This window comes from Castor canadensis, chromosome 10, assembly GCF_047511655.1.
Source record: "Castor canadensis chromosome 10, mCasCan1.hap1v2, whole genome shotgun sequence".
In the NCBI taxonomy this organism is placed as follows: Eukaryota; Metazoa; Chordata; class Mammalia; order Rodentia; family Castoridae; genus Castor; species Castor canadensis.
Window position 1 is genome coordinate 80577824 of NC_133395.1, and position 15097 is coordinate 80592920.

At 37.7% G+C, this 15097-nt stretch overlaps 1 protein-coding gene across 1 annotated transcript in view; it reads left to right on the forward strand.

The window, feature by feature from the left end:
- Positions 1–15097, forward strand: part of LOC109695263 (zinc finger MYM-type protein 2) — a 97269-nt gene that overhangs the window by 26918 nt on the left and 55254 nt on the right. Inside the window, 1 exon segment of the mRNA XM_020177681.2 lies at positions 13975–14046. Coding sequence (XP_020033270.2) covers positions 13975–14046 — 72 coding nt within the window.

Sequence of the window (15097 nt, forward strand, 5' to 3'; positions counted from 1 at the left end):
AACTGCACAATGGGGGCTGACAGTGGCTCAAGTGGTAGAGCAGCTGCCTAGCAAGTGCAAGATCCTGAGTTCAAACCCCAGTATTAAAAAAAAAAAAAATTGGACATTTGTTTGAATGTGTATAAAAGTGCTGTGATAGTTTTGCTGTTAGGTATTTGTTAACCAGATTTATCTTAGAAATCTCACTTAATTCCATTATTGTCTTCATATCATGAAGATCACCTATCTAAAATGAATAGAAAAATATATGTAGCTAATGGAAATAAGCTTATGATCTTACATATAATGGTAAATGCTACTAGTATGATTGCCCTTTTGAATTTTCTGTTTGGAGTTGGAGAGGAGCTACAAATGTTCTTCAGACTGTTAAAGCTTAGCTTAAGAAAACTTCATCTTGTTTATATTTAAATTTCAAGGTTATTTCAATTTTAAGATCTTTTGATTTAGCTCATTCATTTATTCATTCATTCATTACTGGGACTGGAGTTTGAACTTTAGAATTTGTCCTTGCAAAGCAGGTGCTCTAGCACTTGAGCCACACCTCCAGTCATTTTGCTCTGGTTATTTTGGAGATGGGGTCTTGATTTTTGCCCAGGCTGGCCTAGGCCATGATCCTGCTAATTTTTTAATTTTTAATTTTTTAAATTTTGGGACTGGGGTTTGAACTCGGCTTTGCTCACACCTCCAGTACAGCACTGACATCTTTTTTTTTTTTTTTGACCAGAAAGATACTGAATTTTATTTATTTATTTATTTATTTTAAAAATTTATTTATTTATTTATTTTTCTTTTATTATTCATATGTGCATACAAGGCTTGGGTCATTTCTCCCCCCTGCCCCCACCCCCTCCCTTACCACCCACTCCTCCCCCTCCCTCTCCCCCCCACCCCCTCAATACCCAGCAGATACTATTTTGCCCTTATTTCTAATTTTGTTGTAGAGAGAGTATAAGCAATAATAGGAAGAAACAAGGGTTATTGCTGGTTGAGATAAGGATAGCTATATAGGGCATTGACTCACATTGATTTCCTGTGCGTGGGTGTTACCTTCTAGGTTAATTCTTTTTGATCTCACCTTTTCTCTAGTTCCTGTTCCCCTTTTCCTATTGGCCTCAGTTGCTTTTAAGGTATCTGCTTTAGATTCTGTGCAACAAATGCTAGCTAATTTTTTAGGTGTCTTACCTATCCTCACCCCTCCCTTGTGTGCTCTCACTTCTATCATGTGCTCATAGTCCAATCCCATTGTTGTGTTTGCCCTTGATCTAATGTCCACATATGAGGGAGAACATATGATTTTTGGTCTTTTGGGCCAGGCTAACCTCACTCAGAATGATGTTCTCCAATTCCATCCATTTACCAGTGAATGATAACATTTCATTCTTCTTCATGGCTGCATAAAATTCCATTGTGTATAGATACCACATTTTCTTAATCCATTCGTCAGTGGTGGGGCATCTTGGCTGTTTCCATAACTTGGCTATTGTGAATAGCAGCACTGACATCTTGGCAGGATTAAACCTTCGTACCATAATCATAGGTCTTCCCTTTTATTTAGGTCTTTAATTTCTTTCAGCAATCTTTAGTGATTTTCAGTAAGTCTTCACTTCCTTAACTATAATTATTCCCAGATATTTATTCTTTGAGATACTGTTATTAATTTATTTGATCTGTTAATTCCCTTTTCAGATTGAACATTGCCAGTGTATACAAATAATATTTCATTAGTGCAAGTATTATACACTGATCATATACCCTGCAGTTTACGTGCTTATTAGCTATAGTAACTTTATTGTAGATTACTTGGAATTTTTCTCTAGATAGTCATGTCATTCTGTGAACAGAGATAGTTTTATTTCTTCCTTTCCAATTTGGGTGCCTTTTATTATTTTTTTTGCCAAGTTATTATGGCCAGAATTTTTTTTTTCCTTTCTTTTTTTGGAGGGGGAGGAGTGGTTCATTGTTTGAACTCAGAACTTTGTGCTTCAAAGCAAGCACTCTACATCTTGAGTCACACCCCAGTTTGTTTTGCTCTGTTTATTTCGGAGATGGGGTCTTGTGAACTATTTGCCAGCCCAGGCTGATCTCGAACCTTGATATTCCCAACTCAACCTCCCAAGTAGGTAAAATTAGAGGTGTGAGCCACTGATGCTTGGCTATATTGAAAAGTGGTCATCTTGCCTTTTTCATTCTCTTAGAAGAAAAACTTTTTTTTCTGTCACCAATTGTGTGTGATTTTTTTTTTTTTTTTTTTTTTTGGTTATTCCCATACAGCAATTACAATGTTGTTTCATCGTATTCCTAGTTTATTGAGGGTTTTTTTTTTTTTTAAATCATAAGAGGCTGTTGGTCAGATACTTTCTGTGTATCATTATAGGTTCATCAGTGAAGCTTTTCTCTGTTGGGAGGTTTACTTTTGAGATAGGGTCTAGCCTATGTTGGCCTCAAACTCTTGAGCCTCTTTCCTTCATGTGTGCCACTATGACTGTGTAGTGTGTTGGGGGATTTTGATGACTGATTAGTAAATCTGTTTAATTGTTACTTAAAGTTTTCTACTAAGTTTTGCTGATTGATGTGTTTTTGGGAATTTGTCCATTTCATCTAGGTTACCTAACTAGTTTGTGTTCAGTTTTTCATAGCATTTTCTTGTAATCATTTTTATTTTGGAAATGTCAGGAGTAATGTTCCCCTTTTCTGTACATTGTTCTTTATGTCTTTCATTAATTTAGCTAAATGTTTGTTGATTTCCTTTATCTTTTAAAATAATCAATTTTGCTTTTATTAATTCTTTTATTTATTTACTTATTTCTGCTCTAGCCTTTATTATTTCCTTGGTTTGAGTTTAGAGTTCTTTTCCCTTTCCTCATTGGGTTTTTTATTTGAGATCTTTTTATATGTATGCATGTATGTGTGTAATTTATTTGAGGCAAGTTCTCTCTGTGTAGCCTAGGCTGGCCTCAAACTTGTATTCCCTATGAGTATCAGCATCTAGAGTGCTGGAATTAATAGGTGTGCTGGAATTAATAGGTGTTTTCTTCTTTTAATTTAATTTAGTTTAAATTAATTTTGTGTGTGTGTGTTGCTTTAGATGGAATTCAGGACCTCATTTTTCAGGCAAACACTCTGCCATTGAGCCACATACCCAGCCCTTGGGTTTTTGAAACAGGGTCTTGCCATTGCAGCTCAGGCTGACCTTAAACTTGGTGTGTAACCCAGTCTGGGTCCAAGTTGCCATCCTTTGCTTCTGCCTCCTGAGTGCTGGGATTACAGGGTTGCCACCAAGCTTGCCTGTCTTCTCTTATTAACCTAGGCATGTATAATTACAAATTTTCTTTTGATCACTACTTATGCTCCATCCCATAACTTTTGGTGTGTTGATTTTGTTTTCATTCATCTCCAAGTATTTGTAAAATTTCTTTTTCGATTTCTTATTTGAGCCATGTCATTTAACAAGTGCATAAGTTTAATATTCATATGTTTCAGTTTCCTTTCTGTTACTAAGTTTTAGTTTCATTCTATTATGATTGAAAACATAATCTGTGATCTCAGTCTTCATGAACTTGACTTTTTGTAACCTAACATGGTCTGTCTTGGAGATTGTTCTTGAGAAGAATGTTTATTCTACCACCATTGGGTAGAATACTCTACTTCTGCTAGTTCTGATTGGTTTATAGTGTTATTCAGACTTATCTTTACTCACTGAAATTCTCTCTAGATGGTCTATTAGAATAGCAGATTGAAGTCTTGAAGTATTATTGTAGAATAGTCTATTTCTACCTTCAGTTATTGTGTGCTTCTCTTTTCTTTGGTCATTGTTTACTTAGTATATTTTGAGGTTCTGATTTTGGTGCATATGTGTTTTTAATTGTTAAATCTTGTTGCTAAATTTATCCTCGTTAGTATATACAGTTATCTTAGTATCTGGGTAGAATTGGTTCCAGGACCCCCATGGTTACCAAAATCCTTGGATGCTTAAATTTCTGATACAAAATGGTGTAGTATTTGCATAGAACCTACACACAAATCCTCCTATATAATTTTTTTGTGTATGTGTATGTGTGTATGTGTGGTGCTGGGGATCAAACCTAGGGCCTGGCACCTGCTTGGCAAGCACTGCATCATGCAGCTGAACCCCCAGCCCTATGTTTCATTTGTGTATTTTTCCTTAAGATCCTGTCAGAAGTAAAAAGTGGACTTAGAAACCAAAAATAAACTACTGCTGCATTTTATATATGCACAAGTATTTACAAAAGATTGGTTTAAGTGTTCTTTCATTTTGATAAAAAGCTCTGATTCCCTTTTAGCATTTTTTGTAGGGGAAATCTACTGGTAATAAATGTCCTTATGGTTTGTTTATTTAGGTAGATCTTTATTTAGTTTTTCTGTAGATAGTATTCTTGTTTGAAAGCATTATATTCTTCTAGTTTTTTTTTTTTTTTGGTGGTACTGGGAGTTTGAGCTTTGTGTTTGCTAGGCAGGTGCTCTACCATTTGAGCCATATTAGCACGACTTGCCTCCCCCCTCCCTTATTTTTTTCCTTTTACTGTTTTTATTATTTTTTATTTTGTTAGCATATAATAGTTATATCAGGGGATTAACTGTGATATTTACATACATGCTTACAATATATCTTAGTTAGATTTACTCCCTCCATCCTTCTCCTTTATCCTCCCTCACAGTCCTTTTTGATTTTGTTATTATTTTTTTGGTGGCATCAGGGTTTGAACTCAGGGCCTTATGCTTGCCAGGCAGATGCTCTACCACTTGAACCTCTATGCCAGCCCTTTCTTGTGATGGGATTTTTGAGATAGGGTCTTGCAAACTATTTGCTCAGGATTGGCTTCAAACTGCAATTCTACTGATCTTTGCCTCCTGAGTAGCTAGGATTACAGGGTTGAGCCACCAGTGCCTGGTTTTTAGTTATTTCTTGAATAGGGTCTTGCTTTTAAGCCCAGGTTAGCCTTAGCCTCAGTCCTCCTTTTTATGCTTCCTGAGTAGCTGGAATGACAGGCATGCACCACCACACCCAGCTTTTCATTGGTTGAGATGGGGGGGTCTAACTAACTGCTGGGACTAGCATCAAACTTCAACCTTCCTAATTTTCTGCTTGCAAAGTAGCTAGGACTACAGGTGTGAGCCCTGCCCCTGGCTCTTCCAGTCTTTAAAATATATAGTCCACTGCTTTTTGGCCTCCCATTTTTTTTTTCATTTTTCTTTTATTATTCATATGTGCATACAAGGCTTGGTTCATTTCTCCCCCCTGCCCCCACCCCCTCCCTTACCACCCACTCCACCCCCTCCCGCTCCCCCCCCCTCAATACCCAGCAGAAACTATTTTGCCCTTATCTCTAATTTTGTTGTAGAGAGAGTATAAGCAATAATAGGAAGGAACAAGGGGTTTTGCTGGTTGAGATAAGGATAGCTATACAGGGCATTGACTCACATTGATTTCCTGTATGTGGGTGTTACCTTCTAGGTTAATTCTTTTTGATCTAACCTTTTCTCTAGTTCCTGGTCCCCTTTTCCTATTGGCCTCAGTTGCTTTAAGGTATCTGCTTTAGTTTCTCTGCATTAAGGGCAACAAATGCTAGCTAGTTTTTTAGGTGTCTTACCTATCCTCACCCCTCCCTTGTGTGCTCTCGCTTTTATCATGTGTTCATAGTCCAATCCACTTGTTGTGTTTGCCCTTGATCTAATGTCCACATATGAGGGAGAACATACGATTTTTGGTCTTTTGGGCCAGGCTAACCTCACTCAGAATGATGTTCTCCAATTCCATCCACTTACCAGCGAATGATAACATTTCGTTCTTCTTCATGGCTGCATAAAATTCCATTGTGTATAGATACCACATTTTCTTAATCCATTCGTCAGTGGTGGGGCATCTTGGCTGTTTCCATAACTTGGCTATTGTGAATAGTGCCGCAATAAACATGGGTGTGCAGGTGCCTCTGGAGTAACAGTCTTTTGGGTATATCCCCAAGAGTGGTATTGCTGGATCAAATGGTAGATCGATGTCCAGCTTTTTAAGTAGCCTCCAAATTTTTTTCCAGAGTGGTTGTACTAGTCTACATTCCCACCAACAGTGTAAGAGGGTTCCTTTTTCCCCGCATCCTGGCCAACACCTGTTGTTGGTGGTGTTGCTGATGATGGCTATTCTAACAGGGGTGAGGTGGAATCTTAGTGTGGTTTTAATTTGCATTTCCTTTATTGCTAGAGATGGTGAGCATTTTTTCATGTGTTTTTTGGCCATTTGAATTTCTTCTTTTGAGAAAGTTCTGTTTAGTTCACATGCCCATTTCTTTATTGGTTCATTAGTTTTGGGAGAATTTAGTTTTTTAAGTTCCCTGTATATTCTGGTTATCAGTCCTTTGTCTGATGTATAATTGGCAAATATTTTCTCCCACTCTGTGGGTGGTCTTTTCAGTTTAGAGACCATTTCTTTTGATGAACAGAAGCTTTTTAGTTTTATGAGGTCCCATTTATCTATGCTATCTCTTAGTTGCTGTGCTGCTGGGGTTTCATTGAGAAAGTTCTTACCTATACCTACTAACTCCAGAGTATTTCCTACTCTTTCTTGTATCAACTTAAGAGTTTGGGGTCTGATATTAAGATCCTTGATCCATTTTGAGTTAATCTTGGTATAGGGTGATATACATGGATCTAGTTTCAGTTTTTTTGCAGACTGCTAACCAGTTTTCCCAGCAGTTTTTGTTGAAGAGGCTGCTATTTCTCCATCGTATATTTTTAGCTCCTTTGTCAAAGATAAGTTGCTTATAGTTGTGTGGCTTCATATCTGGATCCTCTATTCTGTTCCACTGGTCTTCATGTCTGTTTTTGTGCCAGTGCCATGCTGTTTTTATTGTTATTGCTTTGTGATATAGTTTGAAGTCAGGTATTGTGATACCTCCTGCATTGTTCTTTTGACTGAGTATTGCCTTGGCTATTCGTGGCCTCTTGTGTTTCCATATAAATTTCACAGTAGATTTTTCAATCTCTTTAATGAATGTCATTGGAATTTTGATGGGAATTGCATTAAACATGTAGATTACTTTGGGGAGTATCGACATTTTTACTATGTTGATTCTACCAATCCATGAGCATGGGAGATCTCTCCACTTTCTATAGTCTTCCTCAATCTCTTTCTTCAGAAGTGTATAGTTTTCCTTGTAGAGGTCTTTCACATCTTTTGTTAGGTTTACACCTAGGTATTTGATTTTGTTTGAGGCTATTGTAAATGGAATTGTTTTCATACATTCTTTTTCCGTTTGCTCATTGTTAGTGTATAGAAATGCTAATGATTTTTCTATGTTGATTTTATATCCTACTACCTTGCTATAGCTATTGATGATGTCTAGAAGCTTCTGAGTAGAGTTTTTTGGGTCTTTAAGGTATAGGATCATGTCGTCTGCAAATAGGGATATTTTGACAGTTTCTTTACCTATTTGTATTCCTTTTATTCCTTCTTCTTTCCCAATTGCTCTGGCTAGGAATTCCAGTACTGTGTTGAATAGGAGTGGAGATAGTGGGCATCCTTGTCTGGTTCCTGATTTTAGAGGGAATGGTTTTAATTTTTCTCCGTTAAGTATAATGCTGGCTGTAGGTTTGTCATATATAGCTTTTATAATGTTGAGGAACTTTCCTTCTATTCCTAGTTTTCTTAGAGCTTTTATCATGAAATGATGTTGGATCTTATCAAAGGCTTTTTCTGCATCTATTGAGATGATCAAGTGGTTTTTGTCTTTGCTTCTGTTAATGTGGTTTATTACGTTTATTGATTTTCGTATGTTGAACCACCCCTGCATCCCTGGGATGAAGCCTACCTGGTCGTGGTGAATAATCTTTTTGATGTGTTGCTGAATTCGATTTGCCATTATTTTGTTGAGGATTTTTGCATCAATGTTCATTAAGGAGATTGGCCTATAGTTCTCCTTTTTGGAGGTGTCTTTGCCGTTTTTGGGATAAGTGTAATACTGGCTTCATAAAATGTGTTTGGCAGTTTTCCTTCCCTTTCTGTTTCATGGAACAGTTTAAGGAGGGTTGGTATCAGTTCTTCTTTAAAGGTCTGATAGAATTCAGCAGAGAATCCATCAGGTCCTGGACTTTTCTTTTTGGGGAGACTCTTGATTGCTGCTTCAATTTCATTTTGTGTTATAGGTCTATTCAGGTGATTAATTTCCTCTTGGTTCAGTTTTGGATGATCATATGTATCTAGAAATCTGTCCATTTCTTTTAGATTTTCAAATTTATTTGAATATAGGTTCTCAAAGTAGTCTCTGATGATTTCCTGGACTTCCATGGTGTTTGTTGTTATCTCCCCTTTTGCATTTCTAATTCTACTAATTTGGGTTTTTTCTCTCCTCATTTTAGTCAGGTTTGCCAGGGGTCTATCGGTCTTGTTTATTTTTTCAAAGAACCAACTTTTTGTTTCATTAATTCTTTGTATGGTTTTTTTGGTTTCTATTTCGTTGATTTCAGCTCTTATTTTTATTATTTGTCTCCTTCTATTTGTTTTGGGATTTGCTTGTTCTTGTTTTTCTAGGAGTTTGAGATGTATCATTAGGTCATTGATTTGGGATCTTTCAATCTTTTTCATATATGCACTCATGGCTATAAACTTTCCTCTCAAGACTGCCTTAGCTGTGTCCCATAGGTTCCGGTAGGTTGTGTTTTCATTTTCATTGACTTCTAGGAACTTTTTAATTTCCTCTTTTATTGCATCGATGATCCATTCTTCATTAAGTAATGAGTTATTTAGTTTCCAGCTGTTTGCATGTTTTTTGTCTTTACTTTTGTTGTTGAGTTCTACTTTTACTGCATTGTGGTCAGATAGTATGCATGGTATTATTTCTATTTTCTTATATTTGCTGAGGCTTGCTTTGTGCCCTAGGATATGATCTATTTTGGAGAAGGTTCCATGGGCTGCTGAGAAGAATGTATGTTGTGTAGAGGTTGGATGAAATGTTCTGTAGACATCTACTAGGTCCACTTGATCTATTGCATATTTTAGATCTTGGATTTCTTTATTGATTTTTTGTTTGGATGACCTATCTATTGATGATAATGGAGTGTTAAAGTCTCCCACAACCACTGTGTTGGCGTTTACATATGCTTTTAGGTCTTTCAGGGTATGTTTGATGAAATTGGGTGCGTTGACATTGGGTGCGTACAGATTGATGATTATTATTTCCTTTTGGTCTATTTCCCCTTTTATCAGTATGGAATGTCCTTCTTTATCTCGTTTGATCAATGTAGGTTTGAAGTCTACTTTGTCAGAGATAAGTATTGCTACTCCTGCTTGTTTTCGGGGGCCATTGGCTTGGTAAATCTTCTTCCAGCCTTTCATCCTAAGCATATGCTTATTTCTGTTGTTGAGATGAGTCTCCTGTAAGCAACAAATTGTTGGATCTTCTTTTTTAATCCATTTTGTCAAAAGGTGTCTTTTGATGGGTGAATTAAGTCCATTAACATTAAGTGTTAGTACTGATAGGTATGTGGTGATTCCTGCCATTTAGTTATCTTAGTTGTTTGAAGGTTTGATTGTGTGTACCTAACTTGATGTTACTCTCTACTGTCTTGCTTTTTCTTATCCTGTGGTTTGGTGCTGCCTGCCTTTTCATGGTTAAGTTGGGTGTCACTTTCTGTGTGCAGGATCCCTTGCAGAATCTTTTGTAATGGTGGCTTTGTGGTCACATATTGTTTTAGTTTCTGCTTATCATGGAAGACTTTTATTGCTCCATCTATTTTGAATGATAGCTTTGCTGGGTAGAGTATCCTGGGGTTGAAGTTATTTTCATTCAGTGCCCGGAAGATCTCACCCCACGCTCTTCTTGCTTTTAATGTTTCTGTTGAGAAGTCTGCTGTGATTTTGATGGGTTTACCTTTGTATGTTACTTGTTTTTTCTCTCTTGCAGCCTTCAATATTCTTTCCTTAGTTTCTGAACTTGTTGTTTTAATGATGATATGTCGTGGAGTAGTTCTATTTTGATCTGGTCTGTTTGGTGTGCTGGAGGCCTCTTGCATCTGTATGGGAATATCTTTCTCTAGATTTGGGAAATTTTCCGTTACTATTTTGTTGAATATATTACGCATTCCCTTCGCTTGCACCTCTTCTCCTTCTTCGATGCCCATGATTCTCAAGTTTGGTCTTTTGATGGAGTCAGTGAGTTCTTGCATTTTCTTTTCACAGGTCTTGAGTTGTTTAATTAATAGTTCTTCAGTTTTTCCTTTAATTACCATTTCATCTTCAAGTTCTGAGATTCTGTCTTCTGTTTGTTCTGTTCTGCTGGATTGGCCTTCCGTTTTGTTTTGCAGTTCTGTTTCGTTCTTTTTTCTGAGGTTTTCCATATCCTGGCTGTTTTCTTCTTTATTGTTGTCTATTTTTGTCCTGAGTTCATTTATCCATTTATTCATTGTGTTCTCTGTTTCACTTTGGTGTTTATACAGTGCTTCTATGGTTTCCTTTATTTCTTCTTTTGCTTTTTCAAATTCTCTATTTTTATTGTCTTGGAATTTCTTGAGTGTCTCCTGTACATTTTGGTTGACCCTATCCAGTATCATCTCTATAAAATTCTCATTGAGTACCTGTAGTATGTCTTCTTTTAAATTATTCTTGTGGGCTTCATTGGGTCCTTTGGCATAGTTTATCTTCATTTTGTTGGAGTCTGGATCTGAGTTTCTGTTCTCTTCATTCCCCTCTGGTTCCTGCACTAAATTTTTGCTGTGGGGAAACTGGTTTCCTTGTTTTTTCTGTCTTCCCGTCATTGTCCTTGGTGTTGTTACTGTCCCTGTACTGTGTGTAATTAAGTATTTTCTAGCTTGTAATAATAACAATGGTAATATTGAGAATGGAAGAGTGAGCTGAGATGGAAAGCAAGAAGTTAAAGAAAAGGGGAAAACAAATATACAGACAACAGGGAGAAAGCAGAACAAGGTATCAGACAAGAGAGTTTCAAAGGTATAAACAGGGAGTGTTAGTGTACTAATCGACAGTAAGCTGAACAGACAATAGAGAGACAGAGGATTGAAAATCAAAGATAAAAAAAATAAAAAATAAGTATATGAAAGTAAGATCTATATATAAAAATGAATTAAAATAAAATGGAAAATAGAAAATTAAAAAAAAAAAAAAAAAAAAACCAAAAAACTTCCAAGTTTATATGCAATGCAATTTCAGTCTTAATAATTTGGATGTCCGTCTCAATCTCCAGTCCTGGAGTTGGTGCCTCAGATGTTGTTCTGTAGTTGTCTCATCAAAGGGGATGCATAAAGTAGAACAAAACTACACTCACACACACACAGAAGAAAAAAAAAAAAAAAAAAAAAAGCCCCACCAAGTGTCCCCAGTTCAAATGCAATACAGTTTCAGTAAGTTTTTCGGCTTGCAGGTGTAATTCGGTTGTTCTCTCATCAAAGGTAGGGAGAAAAAAAAAAAAAGCATCTGGAGACAGTTCTGAGAGTGGTATCTGCAACTGTGGCTTGCCTGCCTGCTGCTCTCAGCCTGTAGCTGGCGGCGTTATTTATGCCGATCTCTGGGGTGAGCTTAGCACTCACCTGGTCCCACAGGCTTGGTTTGCTCAGAGTTCTCCTGTGCGGCGGCCTCTGCCACAGGCTTTCCCCTTTCCAAGCACTGGGAAAGGCGACACTGCCCCGCGTTGTCAGGCCTGCGTGTTTATTTACAGTTCACGTGGGAAGTGGGTCTTCCCTCCTCTCACAAGCGTCCCCGCTCCTGGTTGCTGGGCGCGCCCCGCTCCCGCCAGAGCCTCTCCGGCCCGCCCTGCTCGTTTATTTACAGTCCCGGGAAGGAGTCCCTTCCCCCGATCTTCAGCACTCAGGGCGCCCCACCCTCTTTCCAGCGTGTCTTAACTGTTCTTATTGCTTAGTACTCAGTTTCTCTTTTTTTCCCGGGTGGAGGTCAGTCTGTCCAGGGGGCTATGCTGCTCTGGCCCAGGCTTGTCTGTGGGGGAACCGCGGTACCGCGAAGCTCACCTGGTCCGCGTCTTCCCAAGCCGTATGGGCGCCGGCCACTGGCGGCCCGGGGGCCTCCTCGGTTCTCCGTTTAACGTGAAGTGGAGATTCTCTGCGCGGGTGGAGATGTGGAGGGGTCAAAGTTATGCCTTTTCTCGGTGATTATGCCTGCAAAGTGTGTCTCCAGCGTCTCTCCAAGATTTCACTATAGGAGGGTCGCTTTCTGCTTCCTACCTCTAGCCGCCATCTTGGAATTCATCCCATTTTTTTTTTTTTTAAATGACATTGGTGATTAATTCTTTTGAGTATTCTTTGTCTTGAGTCACTTCCCTCTTCCTTTTCTCAAAATTCTCTGTCTTTCAGCAATTTGATTATAATGTATCTGATTACATGACTTTTTTCTTCTTTTCTCCTCTTGTAACTCTAATAATGAACATGTTGGTCTGACCTTGGTAGACAAGCACAGGCTCTCCTAGGTGGTCCAGCCTGGTGTTGAACTTTTTTGTCTTGCTGCTTCAGTCTCCCCATTGTTGGGGTGACTGGCCTCTCTTCAGACTATGTAATTTCAGTTTTGGCCTTGTTACTGAGATGTGCATATTTTGACTTTTTACTAGGTCAGACCACCTCAGAATTTGTGGTTGGATTCAGAGTATTTTATTACTGCCTAGTGGAATGGATAGTTAGGTCTCATACTTGGTCTTTGACTTCACCATAGTTAAAACTTCTGTTTTAGCTGGCTTATTTGACACTTGTCTGGCAAGGCACTAAGTCCACAGCATCATTATTGCCAGGAGGAAGAAGCAGTTCAGCCTCTCTGTTTTGCCTCCTTGTTATCATTAAGTAGATATGATGTTCTGGTTCCCTTCTGGTCTTTGGCTGATACTACACTGATTTGAGAGGAGCAGGAGTTTTTCCCTGTTCCCCTCTTAACTTCCCCTGTTCTAGTAGATACAGTATGTGTTTTATGATATCACTATTAATTATTTGGTGCTAGAGATTGAACCCAGAGCCTTGCACGTGCTGGACACATGTTCTACGACTGAGCTATACCCACAAGCCCCCATCATTATTAAATAAAAGTTATTTAAAGTACTTCTCCTGTTTTATTCTTTAAAATGTTATTTGCACATGTTTTAAAATTAATATACTATATGTTCATAATTCATAAGTTAAGAGGTGGGAGTTCTTTTTATTGATGACACCCAATCAGACAGGTTTGAAGACCACTACATGAGATGCTCTAGAGAATGGCTTTTTTTTCTCTGCAGCTTGTAAACTTAAAATTGTGTGATTTTTTAATTTTTTCCCCTTTTTGACCTTTGTCTCTTAGCATGTAACTTGGCTACCTTTGTTGTTTATCTCCTTAGTTTCAGGAAAATACATCTATCTAATAATCTTCTGATACATCTAATTAGTAATTTGAAAGTGGCAGTGGTGACTGTATAATGACTTTCAGTAGTTTCCCTCTTCTAGCATGATGTTAGGACTTTCATGGAAAATAGGAAGGATATCTTCTTAAACGTTTCTGTGAACTCAAGGATGTAAGTTTGTATTGTGTGTTGGAAGCTGTCACATATGCTTTAAAAAGACTTCCCAACCCAATCCATTTTGTAGATGATGGAAATTGTAATTATAATCTCCAGAGTGTTTACAAGGCGTTGAGATTTCATCATAGTTCAGTATGTTTTAAAGAGATCTTAGAACACACTAAGTCATCTAAGAAGTGATTTTCTGAGATGAACCAAATTTAAGGTATTTTACCTTTTATTTCCTTTCCCCATTGTTACATTACTGTGTTTTTTCATTGTATAATTTTTCTCAGATAACTAAAATTACTTGGTAACTGTAAGTTGATAACACTAGTGGGGATAGGACAGATACATGTTTTTAAAAGTTGGAATGAATTTGTAAGTCATAGATAATGGAGAAGCAACTTTTATAGCTCATTTATCTTTCAGTTTAGCAGTCTTTCTTTAAATGTATTTATGAAGTCTTTAACATCTTTTTTAGGTAGGTAGCCATCCAAGCTTCCTGAAGGAGGTTCGAGATCACATGCAGGACTCTTTCTTAATGCAGCCTGAGGTAAGCAGGAATGAAGATGGGACTTAAAGCCAAGGTTAAAGCACTGCTGCGGTCTTTAATACATAGCTGAAAAATAATGCGCATTTTGAAATGCATTAAAATTTATTTTCGTTTTCATATTATTGACATATAGTAAGTGTAAAAGTATGTTAAAAATTTATGAACTTAAAACATATCAGATGATGAATATTTTTATTTATTTATTTTGTGCTGGGGATACATTGTGGCATTTACAAAAGTTCTTACAATATATCAAATAAGATTTCTTAATTCCACTAAATTTTACCTGTGGGGTTTTTTTTGTGGCATGCTCATTTACCTTTAGATATTTGTGTTATTCAAAAATCATTTTCACATACATGTTCTTAGTGAACAGTATCTTGTGCACAGTAGGCCTTTAATCATGGAATAAAGTCATTATTTTGTGCCATCCTGAATGATAAAATGTAATCCGTTTTCTTTTCCTTCCTTCCTTCCTCCACCTCCTTCCTTCCCTCCCTCCCTTCTCTTTCATTCCTTCCCTCCCTATTCTTCCTCCCTCCCTCCTTTCTTTTCTTTCCTTCCCTCCCTTCTTCCCTCCCTCCTTTCTTTTCTTTCCTTCCCTCCCTTCCTCCCTCTCTTTGTAGTGATGGTACTGGGGTTTGAACTCAGGGTCCTCAGGCTTGATAGGGAGGCACTAGCCTTTTTTGCTGTCTTGAGTTTTTGCCTGTACTAGCCTGGACTGTAATCCTCCTGTTTTTGCTTCCCATGTAGCTGTGTAGACAGGCATGTACTAGCACACCCAATTTGTTCTTTGAGTTGTGATCCTCTGAATCTCTCCTCTCCACCCATCCCAGTAGTTTGGATTATAGGCATGAGCCACCACATCTGGCTGCATTTTGGAGGGTTTTTTTTGTTTTTTTGGAGATATATATATATATATATATATATATATCTTTTTCTTTTTTTTTTTTTTTTTAATAAAGACAGTCTCACTGCCTTAGCCTCTGGAGTGCCGGGATTAAAACTGTTGGTCACCATAGGTGGCTCCTTTAATGTGGTTCTCTGGTTC